The sequence below is a fragment of the Lagopus leucura genome, unplaced genomic scaffold (genome assembly GCF_019238085.1).
Source record: "Lagopus leucura isolate 7727_CA_CO unplaced genomic scaffold, USGS_WTPT01 Super-Scaffold_100157, whole genome shotgun sequence".
Classification (NCBI taxonomy): Eukaryota; Metazoa; Chordata; class Aves; order Galliformes; family Phasianidae; genus Lagopus; species Lagopus leucura.
In genome coordinates this window covers 2,652,156-2,664,513 of record NW_024962334.1, presented here as the reverse complement: position 1 = coordinate 2,664,513, position 12,358 = coordinate 2,652,156, and the positions used below count along the sequence as shown (strand labels likewise).

Below are 12,358 nucleotides of genomic sequence, written 5' to 3'. Positions count from 1 at the left end.
CAGGACTCCAACAGGGAGAATCACAATAGAATATCTAAATATGGCAAAGTGCAACTTCATCGTTACTGCTTCTCTACCCTATAATACAATTTCCAGATTTCTGTTCCTGTCTCCATGGTAAAGAGACTACCTGCGTCATTTTCAGGATTAGGATCATGACTCAGTTTTTCTCAGTGCAATCTCTTAACACTACAAAAATGCTTAAATAATAATTAAAAAAAAAATAAAAAAAAAATAAATAATCTATGCCTCAAAGGCCTTTAACCTTCAAAAGCCGGGTTTGCTAGATAGTAAAGGATCTAAAACAAAGTGTTATAGCAAGTTGTCTTATTTACTGTGCTGAATTTAAATATTATATGCTTTACTGGACTCCCTTGAGGCTAGAAGTGACTGAGAGAACACAAATCTCTTTCCCTCTAGAACTCCCATACTGAAGTTTGGTCCCACACGGAAATCTTAACAAAATATAAAAATACATTAATGCCTACCAAGGGCTCAGATTAAAGACGTAAGGAAGAAACTTCCTTCCCTAGTTTGACCCTCAGATTATTATCCCCTACTGTTGTTTCAGGTAAGCAGCAATGATTTAGGAAGAGCTCCCCTAAGGACTGTGAAGAACAACTTCAGAGCCTTCAAGTTGTGTTCTCCTCTATCCCTCCAGTTACAGGGAATTATGAGGGACTAAATGTGACGGGCCAATAGATGATGGCTCTGAGTCTGGTGTACCCAACACGGGTTGGGTTTTCGACCTCTGCTTGATTTACATGAGACCAGGCCTGCTGGCCACCAATAGAAGTAACTTACCCCACCAACAGAAGGGGGTCTGACAATGGGAGTTGGGAAGGTTAACTGATAGAGCTTTAAAGTAGGAACAAATAGGGTGAGGGTGTAACTCAGTAGTATGGAGCCTGTATGTAACGTGCCAGTGCTTGCAGGAGGGGGATGTGCCAGTATGATTCCACAGTCTCGTGTCTTGGTGAAGGAGGATGACTTTGGCTGGAACTCAAGTTTATGGTCTTTGGGAAAGCAGGCAAGCAACTTATGACAATTACAAGTACGTAGTGCAGCTGTGCAGGGAGAAAATTAGAAAAGCTAAAGCCCAGCTGGAACTGTTGCTGAGGGCAACATGATAACCAAGGATCAGGACAAGGCTGAGGTACTGTTTTATAAAGAAAGTTAAAGCTAAGCCCTTCTGTCCCCAGAAATTCCACCTGCATGCTTAGAGAAGACAAAGACCAAGGTGAAGTGCACAAGTTCTTAATATTCTTTGTCTTCTTTGCCTCAGTCTTTAATGGTAAGACTTGTTACTCCCTAGGTACATGTCTGCTGGGTGAAACACTGGCTGGATGGCCGGACCCAAAGAGTTGTGATCAGTGGAGTCAAATCCAGTTGGCAATCAGTCACAAGCAGTGCCCCCCAGGGCTCGGTACTGGGGCCGTTTCTATTTAACATCTTTATTAACCATCTTGATGAGGGATTGAGTGCACCCTCAGTAAGTTTGCAGCCAACACCAAGCTGGGAGGAAGAGCTGATCTGTCAGAGGGAAGAAAGGCACTGCAAAGGGACCTGGACAGACTGCATCAATGGGCCGAGGTTACTGTATGGGTTTCAATAGGGCCAAGTGTCGGGTCCTGCATTTTGGTCACAACAACCCCAGGCAACCCTGCAGGCTTGGGGAGGAGTGGCTGGAAAGCTGCCTGATGGAAAGGGACCGTGGTGTAGTGATGGACAGTGGGCTGAACATGAGCCAGCAGTGTGCCCAGGTGGCCAAGAAGGCCAATGGCATCCTGGCTTGGATCAGGAATGGTGGGGTGAGCAGGACAACAGAAGTCATTTGAGAAGAGGAGGCTGAGGGGAGACCTTATTGCTCTCTTCAAATACCTGAAAGGTGCTCACAGTGAGAGCAGGGTTGGTCTCTTCTCACTGGTGACAGGATGAGGGGAAATGGCCTCAAGTTGTGCCAGGAGAGGTTTAGGTTGGTATCAGAAAGAACTTCTTTAGAGAAAGCGTTGTTAAGCACTGGAATAGGCTCCCCAGGGAGGTGTTTGAGTCACCATCCCTGGATGTGTTTAAAAACCATTTGGATGTGGTGCTCAGGGGCGTGATTTAGCAGAGGGTTGTTGGAGTTAGGGCAGTATGTTGGACTGATCGTGGTTGAACTTGATGATCTTTAAGGCCTTTTTCAATCTGAGCAACTCTATGATTCTGTGATTCAAGTCACCCATTCAGATGCCGATAAAGCAGCAGCAAATGAAAGCTATAAACATTCAAGGTCTAATTCATTAGCCTGCCTAGCCAAAAACTGAAAAGACAGTCTCCTTCAAAACAAAGCCATATTTCGAAATTACTGATTTCAAGTGACAACCTTGGTAACAATATCAACAAAGATGCAAATTATTGAGGTGGGCAGTGGAGACAGTTATCTGGTTACACAGACTGCTGCATTTTAATGCTGCCTAAACACGGGCTCTGCAAGAATTAAAGTAGCGTGGAATAAAAGTCACAATCATTCAGAATAAATACCAAAAAAGACTGAGCTACCTATCTGTACAATTGGTTGGAATAGGAATTCCATAACTACTGCTGTACAAAACAACAGTAAGACAAAAGACTGAAAATTCCAAACCATGAAGTCACATTCGGTACTTTTGCAGCTAAAAACCATTTTCCTCTAGTTCTATAGTGAAAATTCAGTGATGTTAGCTCAGTGAAGGAAGTGAAGTGCATAACCTGCCATCCAGCTTCTTTATGATTCCTCTAAGGCAAATCACCAATACCTTCCCAGCCCCTGGTTGTAAAATTGGCAAATCTGGATTACAATGTTAAATTTCACACAGCACTTTTTCTGTTCTCCCATGCATTTTCTTCAGGGATTTATTTAATCCCTCAGCCTCTTTGGGAAAATGCAGATATACACCAGGAGCAAGGAATTATGATGATATGGCTGCCTGTGAATATGTATCAAAAAGGGCTGCATTCAGAGTATGAAATAACAGGCGGAAGAAAAGCAAAGCACTGAGCATTTTATTTCTTCTCAAAACTGTTGTGGTATGCAGAATGTCACACTAAATTTCCAGAACACCAATTGAAGATTCACTCGCACAGGTTTGAAGAAGCTGGTCATCAGCCAAGTTATGAAGCAGAAATAACACAGACAACATACTGCACACGAGCAATCATTATAAATGGCATGTAATAGAAAAAGAAGTAAAGTCCATAAAGTAAGTCTTGGTTCCAATTCAACTCCCACCAATTTCTTTTCTTTTACTGATAGTTCTGTGCAGGGCAAAAAACATCCGAAATTTTTTTCACTACTCCACTTCAGGAATTAAAAAAATAAAACAAGCAGCACCACAGGATCAGTCCATCCACTTCAGCTGTACCATACTCACAGGCAGCACAGGACAGGCTGTTTTATCTTCCATGCCCATCCAGGAGTGAAAAATCCCAACAGTTACAACTCTCAACAAAACTACACATTTCTACTTGTATTTTCCCTTTGCTGAGTAAGGAACTTGGGCAAGCATTTGTTTCCTTCACAAACCCTACTTGAGCAGTTGCCACCTTGTGATGTACTGCATATGAAAGCCCTACAGTGCGGATTTGGGAACAGTAATTTTTAACAGTTACTTTCACCCACTTACCACAGCGAAAGAGCTAGAAGGCTCACAGCTGAATTTCCCCACTGCTTTCCATTTTCTACCCCTCACTGTTATTCCACCCAGATGGATGCATTTAGTCTCTTGGAAAGGCCACATCTGCATACTGTTAACACACCGGCTTTGCAATTGCATTTCATTTCTATAAGCTGAGCAGTATTTTTACTTTTTACGTATTCCACAACACGCAGGCAGAACAGGCACTTTGGTTAATATTAATAGCTCATTAAATGAAGTATGTAATTTTCACCCCAAACCAGCAGGTATTAAAAGAATTTAGCAATAATCCATTTTTCCTGCAAGTCAATCCTCTAACGATGTATATTATGTTAGTTACTACTCACTGTAAACTTGTTTTTCTAATTAATATATGAAAAAATTCCATTTAAACTGCAATAAATAATTTACCATGCTCATCCTACTGACTCAAATTGATAAATAATTTCCATGATACATTTTCCTCATTAATAAGGAGGATAACTTTCTATTTGGAATTTATATGTGTTTTCCTTCCCTTCTCCCTATTTAAAAGGCCAACATCACTTAAAGCCATGCAAGGACAAGCAACATCTCTCCAGAGTGCTCGAGTACGTGAAACAGAATATGTTTCCTAAGTATTTTTCTCCTGGCTTATGTTTTTAAAACTGGAAATTAAAAAAAAAAAAAAGGCAACCTAGTATAGAGTTATTCAATACTAAAGACAGAAGGCATGATGACATGAAATGATTTACAAAAGGTCAGGCAGAAAACAAAAAACTGCAAGTTGGACTGAATTACGGTAGCCAAGTCTACTTCTCATTAATTTTTTGTTGCAATGGTGATGCTCCTTCAAAAGCTTAGTAGCCACAGAAGAGCTCACCTCTTCCAGCCCAGTGCCCAGCACTCCATGTTAAGAGGACATTTTGATGGAAACTGAGTATGACAAGGAGCTTTTTTTACCAGATGCTTTATTTACTTGAAACGATTTAATTGCTTTGACCTAATCCAGACCTAGCATACAAGACAAAGATCTGGAGAGCACTGAAAAGGAAAAGAAAACATCAAGGCTTTTTTTTTGTTGTCCTCCTTTTAATGCTTACACATTTCATAACTGTGTTCGAGTTCAGATCTGTTTTCAAAACCTTGAAGAACAAAAACACTATCAGTTTCACTGGAAGAAGTGTAGGGCTGTGAGATATCTTTAAGCCCACATAAGCTGTCTGAACACTGGGTTAACAAAGGATTTCTACAATAACTTCCCTTTTGTAAATTCTCGTACGATTTAGCAGTATGGTGTTTAAATAGCTAAACGAGAGAATTAAATGAAGATTTCCTTTTCACAAGGGAGGAGCGCTCAAAGATCAGGGAACAGGCAAAAAAATCAAGAGTGGGAGACATAAAAATGGAAGTGGTGGAAGTGTTCAAATGGAAACACACCATGCTGTACAGCACAGAGATATGATCACTAACAAACACAAATACCTAATAGAAAAGAGCAAGGCACATATCAGTGCAGCATTTTAACTCTAAGAATACAAGTTATTATCCTTCAAAACTTTTTGCATGAAAGAAGCATCTGCCTTCCTTGTTGTTTTCTTCAGCAGGTCGAAAATACAGAACAAAAACTTAAGTCTGCAGTGCAAGGCACACAAAAATCAGTAAAATTCCTCACATAATCACAGAGTTTTCTATGGGACAATGCACTGGTCTTATGATTCCACTGACACTTCTTTTGAAAAAAGTCCTTGTAATGGAAATAAGAACTGGAACACGACCATCTGCTCATATGCCAAGTAGTAAATTAGAAAGGAAAGAACAACATTAATAAATAACTAGCCAAATTGCAGGATGATAACTTAGCTCTGATTCTCTCATCAAGGAGGAAAGCTCCATTTCCACTTCATGAATTTCATCTAATTAGTTGAAAGTAAAATAACATTTTCCTCAGGACGCCTCACAATGGTCCATGATGTAATATAACAGGATTATCTCATTAAAAGCAACTTTCAAAGCAGCAACAACCTTAATGCCAGAAAAACGCTCTTTTGCATCTCACTTTCCTACCATGTTGCACTCCTGCAGAAGAAAGCCCGAGTACTTTCTTACAGATTTATTAGCATCATCATTTCATTCATTAGCAAAATCTAAGATGGGTCTGCCAGAAAGAAAACAACTCAGTTAAGAAGAAAAGGATTTTACTGAAACAGACACTGCAAAAACAGATGAATAATTTGAAATCAGGAGGTCAGACTTAGGCTATACATAATTAAGACTTTTTTTCCCCTCCACAGTTTATGAGTAGCCCAAAGTTAGATCACTTTCTTGTCTATTTTTAAGGTCTCATCATATGTGGAGGACCCAACATGCGGCCCTAGGTGCTGCAAAATAAAATCAATCAAGCTGTTGAAAGCACATTGTAGTAGGACTTTTCTGACAAACAAACCTGAGCAAGGCTCAACCTCAAATGCAACCCGCTTGATAATGAAGTTGTGAGAAGTAAAGCAAGCATATTTCATAAGCACAATGTGCAACAAAATACACAGAAGAAAACCAAACCAAAACAACAAATGAACAAAATGAAACACACAACAAAGAAAATGATTGAGCAGAAATACATAGCAAGCAAAGTAGGTTTTTCTTTTGAAAGCTACAATATAGTATTAGATACACAGCTTCCTCATTGTATCAGCCTGTCTAAATGAAAATTACATTTACAAAACACCATAAGATATGTAAGGATACGAAATAAAAGTCTAAGTTGTACTGTGGTTATCAGGAAAGATGTACTGACACACACAGAGATGCCTGTTTAACATCTGAACAGATGCATCACCTCTGCTAATGAATAGCTCTTGATTTTACACATTCTGACTTAAGCAGAAGGGAAGTATTAAACACATTTAAGCAGCTTTAAGAACTGAATTTACTAGAAGAGAGAGTTGTAACCAAACTTACAGCGAGAGGCTCTTAGCTGACACATATTTGAAATGGTCATGTTTGTGGACTCACACATTTGAGGTTTATTCATAAGCTTTACCTCCAAGCCCATGCAAACAAACAGCCTGGTGTTTGGTAAAGAACAGGCCATTCGAAACAAATCAAACAGGTAACAAATAGGATTAGCACGTTATTTATTAACTGCTAATAAAGGAATGACATCAAAGGAGTTGCTGCATAAAAGAGAATCACTGCGCATTTGATTCTTTAATAACGCGACGGCACAGCAATGCAAGAAGTACAAAGAAAACCCCACATTCTGTATTTTGTTTATACATCCAGTCCAGACAGGGACATCATTTACTCAAAAACAGTTATTTAAAGTTATCTTCCTCCATAATAAAATAGATTTCTGTAATATAACCTGTATACATCATACGTTCTCTGAAACCAACAGTAATAACTTTCAATTTTATGGAAACAATTTAAATGAAATTAAGTGCAACCAGTTGTATATGTAAAAGCCTTTATTAATGTGGTGGCAAGGCCTCTACAAAATCCATGCCTTAAATACTATTTGTAACGGTTCAAAAAGGACACTGGCTGCAAGGATTAGAGACCCAGCTCCTAGAACTGTTCCTATAAGATCCATCCCAAACCATGTGCCACCCAAAAGAAATCACATAGTTTTACAGTCACAAGAAGTAAGAGTGAAGCTATCAGCTTGCCCTTCAAATAGTACTAACGAACATTAACAACGTTTAGACGTGCTGCTCCTACCACTATTTTTTATTCCACTTTTGATTAGACAGAAACTGCATCATACTCATCCTTCCTTGAAGTAAAAATAAACAAAAGTCCAATAACCTGTTAACACATTTATATTAATTCCACTGTAAATTATTCATTTGAAATAGACTAAAGTGTTAAGAGGTTACTGAAACACTAGAAACACAGGCCTTCATATGCAATAGGCTTTAAAGCTGCAAAAACTGGCAGGGAGTCATACACATTATTCTGTGAATATCAGCCCTGCAGAGGAGATTGTTCTTCTACATAAGGCTGAGCATCTGGTCTGGTCACTATTTACAAGCACTTCATATTAAGGCCCCTCCACACACAGTGTGGCTCCAGAACGAAAATGTTTCACATTAGGCAAAAAGTCATAGGTCAGAGAACGGCCTGGGTTGAAAAGGACCACAGTGATCATCTAGCTTCAACCCCTAAATAGTTGGTTCTCAGCAGCTGCTCCACAGTGGGGCCAAAGAAATCTCTGCTTCTTCCTAGGAGCACCCTACAGTGTCACAGCCACTCATGGAAAGCAGAGGAAAAAGTTATTCCACAGTCATACAAGGTACCCCCTTGCTAAAGACTCTTTCAAGAACCACTACTATGGCCTCTGCAGAATCCATCACTCTGCAGACTAGGATTTGTGCCTGCTTAGTACCTATGCTTGAAGTGTGAAGATTTGGCACTAGATAAAGAAAATATCTTACTCTAATGTAGTATTAGTGCATATATAATTATACTGTCAATTAAATTTTCAGTTCTTTCATATGGAAACAGAAGTGCATACACTTGAATTTTTCTCTTAGTTCACTTTCCTACAATTTGGTGACTGCATTTTTAAGTATAAAAAAGCTTTTAATAGCAAATCACAGCTCCTTTTCAATAATTGAAGTGTAGCTTAACATTCCTCGCTATACTGTATCAGCAGAGCTTCTAAACAAGCAGCTACCAAAACAAACCAGTGACAGCTGTATTTTTCCCAAACCCACAGAGGACTAGCAGGCTTACCTCAGATTCATCTGTTGATTCCTCATTAGACCTTGTTTCCTGAAAACAGTGCAAAGAGAAAAGAGAATGTTAGCTAAGTACATACATAACCCTAAGTGAATGAGTGATAATTTCCCTTTTAAAGTATTTTTTAAGTCTTAAATAAGAGAGAAAAATGAAAGCAACTCAAAGTTCAGTGTTTCTCAACATTCCAGAAGTTATCCTTCCCACTCACACCTACATGATGGCCATCTAATCTAGTGCCACACTGACACTCAGTGGCACCAGGTGACCATGAGACTGCTGCTCCCTGCCCTACAAGGAAGGGTGAAGCATGCCCTCTGTGAAAGCCTTCCTTCCCTCAAGAAACACTAAGTTTTACAAAGCAATGCCTTGTGGTTTGACTCCTGAAGCAGAATGGCACTTTCTTGTTATCCAGCAACAAGCTTCTGCATTCAACTATTAGCACAGTTATTTTGAAACTCAATAACTTCAAGCCATTTTCCACAGACATCAGAATTTAGTGATTTTTTCCTTCCTATCATATATCAACGCAAACCAAGTGGCTTTCTCTTGCCTTTAAAGCAACTGTACCTTTAAAACATCTCTGTGTGGCAAGACCATGAATCTTACTGTCCTACCAACAAAAAAATCTACGTTGCCTCCTGCTAATCTCTCACCTGTCCACTGGTAAAATCTGCTGATGCAACGCCTCCTCAAAGAAGTCAGCAAAATGAAGATTTACTTAACGTACTTATTGCTATCAATTGCAATAAAAGGTTGCAGCTAACACGCTGACAGTGAATGTAAGCATTTTAACAACAAAATATGATACAAGCAAAGAATGAGCAAGCTAGAAGGCAGCATTTCAAATCTTATAAAGTAATATTTGGATACTGTGATAAATAGGTAGGGAATTTCACCTGAGAAGGAAAAGAAAAAAAAAGAAAACAGAGTTACCAACAGTTTAAGGAGAAAGGTAAAAATAAATGCACTGATGACCAGTGTCATATTTAGTTGGCCACATTTATTTATTTTCCCTATTTATAAAAGGCACCGACTGTCACCTCCAAGCAGAAATTAAATGCCTGCAAAAGCCTCATCTGCATTACTGAAGGTTCACCTTTAGTGACCATCACAACTGATTACACATATGGGATATGGGAGAGAAGAAAAGCTGCTTTTTGCTACTTGAAACTCACTGCAAGATGTAACCAGGATTGCTGCCATCTTACCATATACAGCCAGGTCCATCTCTAAACCACATACCCCAGGGAATGGTAATCTACATTGCCTGTATTAACAAGTAGAAAGAGGAAAGTGCAAGCAGGAGGAGTATGGTAGTCAAGAAAAGGTGAAGAGGGATTAAAACTCAGGTATCCTTTAAGCTTAGGCTTAACTTTTATCACTGTGGATCAGCCTCTCCATCTGTTCTCTCAGAAAACAGTAATTTTGTTATATATGGGTAGAATCTCTGTGCCTTTTAACGTCTATAATAACAAATGATGAGAGAACTAAAATATCAGGTGGTAACACTGGCAGCCTATCGGACAAGCTGTAACAACACACAGAGTCCCCTGCAAAATATCACTAAATTCTGAACATAACATTTGCCTGTTTCCTAAACACTAAGATTTGCATACTCAGCTCCTTTGTACAAAAAAAATGATAAACACATCATTCTGATATTTAGATACATTTCACGTAGTTTATGTCAGAAGGACAATGTGTTTGGGGAAAAAAAATTATCTGTTTTCTCTAAACAAGCATTTAGAACAAGGGACGTTTTTGCTGCTACACCATTTGGACTTTTTTTATGGACTTCTTAGTGCAGTTACACCATTTACATCTTTCCCCATGCTTTTTAATTGTTTTGGTTACTCAGAAAAATAAGAGCTAGGGAAAAAAAAAGTGACAAGAATTCTTAGAGGGAGCTCACTGAGTTTAAACCCCACACAGACAGGCTCACACAGGAGCACAGCAAAGTTACGGCTTACTTGCTGTTCATCCTTACATCCATTTGTCACTTAAAACAACAAAGATTACACTAAATTGCAAGCTGTTATGTGAAAGGCCATCCTTGGAAAATAGTGCCCTACAAAGTCACAGTGCACCAGAAGTTGATTCAAATCAACAATCTATGTGAACCGTGAGAATACCAATCTACACTGCTAACGCTGCTGTATTAGCAAGCCACTGCAATTGCTGCTGCAAAATTTCATAAACAGAACAGAAATTCAGGTAAGTGTTCTACGGTCTTTATGATTAACAAAAGAAAACATCACTGAATAATTCAAGAAGAGTCTCAGCTTGGGCAACAAAAGCAGAAACTCTATTTGCTCCCTGACAACAGTTTTGCTGAAGGTGTTCAGAATCAACTCGTACCAACTAACTCACTTGCTAGCAACTTAGTGAGGGAAGCTTTTTTCCCAGAACTCTCCTACCAGCACAGGCAAACTGTAGTTATAACTATCCTGGGGTTTTGTCAGGTTGTTTCCCTCTCTCACTAAATGCACAAAACAAGAGGACTGTACCCCACTTCTAACTGTGGAAAGGAAATCCCTCAGCAGGGAATTGTAGATGAGCAGAATCTCAAATCATGTAGGAATAACTGCCATTAGTAGGTCTCAGGCTCTAGGGTAAAATCGGAAGTATGTCTCAGATAGATAGCAAATGCTGTTGCTCAGACAGCCTAAGAATAGAGAAACCATTAGAATCTCTCATTCTGTAGATGCAATATGAATTTTCAAAAGATTTTTTTCACTTGGCTTCCTAATACAATGGATATAGGGTTTATAAAACCAGATGTTACCAACTGTTTAGACCTATTACTTAAATCTGCTGGGAGTGGAAAACTGTGAAACTTGGATTGCAAAGAAACCGTCCCACTGCATGCACAACATAACATCCCTTTCAGTCATGCTGTGCATACACTGCATAGAAAATAAACAGAAGACAGCAAGGTATCTAACTATATCAGGATTACAAAAACACAAACTGCGTTAATCTCTCACTTTACTAAAGCAGGTAAGAAAATTTATCAGGATTGGTTTTACCCCAAGGGCTCTCTGAAGTGTTATTAGTTAAAAGCTTACTAAATTAAAAAAAAAAAAAAAAAAAAAAAAAAAAAAAAAAAAACCAACAACTTCCCCCCAGAAGAATCCAGCCTCTCACAACAAAATCTCTGAGAGCAGAAAAGATGGGAACCAAATGGCCAATTTCCTTGAGAGTTTTAGAGCTCTTCTTCATTTGGTCTCTCAGGAAGGACAGGAGCCGTGCTGCTCAGCTGCACATCAGAAGTAAGAGCCCTAACACAGCAAACAAACCGAGAAAGTATTCAGAAAGCCAGGGAAAGCCATTTCTAGCTTTAATTTTATTGTTTTCTCATCCGTTCCAGAGGGGCCCTTCCTTCCGCCCCTTACTCTCCCCAGCGACGGTGCCAGCTGCATTTCAATCACCCAGCCCCAGCTGCTAGAATTCTACATCAGATGTCACCTAAACCCAGCACCCCCAGCCCGGGCGGTCCGCTCAGACAAGCCCTGACACTCAGCAAACGAGGGGAAGGACTGGAAGTTTCGCTCGTTTCCTCCATCTCCAACCCCTGCTGCCGCCACGCCGCCGGCCCGCGCAGCCCCGCCGCCAGGGCTGCCCCTTCCCCTCCGCCTCCCCGTTCCCGCTCCCCGTCCGGCTCCTCGCCCGCCGGCGGGCCAGTGCCCTACGGCCCCTCACGGCCTCTACCTTCTCCGCAGCTTCCGCCATGGCGCGGCCAGCTAGCCGTCATGTGAGGGCAGGAAGGCGGAGGGCGGAGGCGCCTGGGAAATGTAGTTTGTGTGGTGGCTGGGTTGTCTGTCCTTGTTTTAATCGCCGTTCCCGAGCGCGTCTGCCTGTCTGTGAAGATAAGACCCGTGACGAGCGCTCACGGGAGCAGCACTCGGGCTGTTGTGACAGGAGGGCCTTACAAAGCCTGCATTTCTTTATACAATTCTAAGTGCTGCTGTGTTTTCTCT

General features: G+C 40.3%; 1 protein-coding gene across 1 annotated transcript in view; it reads right to left on the bottom strand.

The window, feature by feature from the left end:
* Window positions 1-12,147, bottom strand: part of VPS41 (VPS41 subunit of HOPS complex) — a 104,048-nt gene extending 91,901 nt beyond the window's left edge. Inside the window, exons 1-2 of the mRNA XM_042888784.1 lie at window positions 12,090-12,147; window positions 8,373-8,411 (exon numbers count right to left, since the gene is read on the bottom strand). Of these exons, the coding sequence (XP_042744718.1) occupies window positions 8,373-8,411; window positions 12,090-12,110 (60 nt within the window). The 5' untranslated portion in view covers window positions 12,111-12,147. The remainder of the gene's footprint in view (window positions 1-8,372; window positions 8,412-12,089) is intronic.
* Window positions 12,148-12,358: the final 211 nt, after the last annotated feature.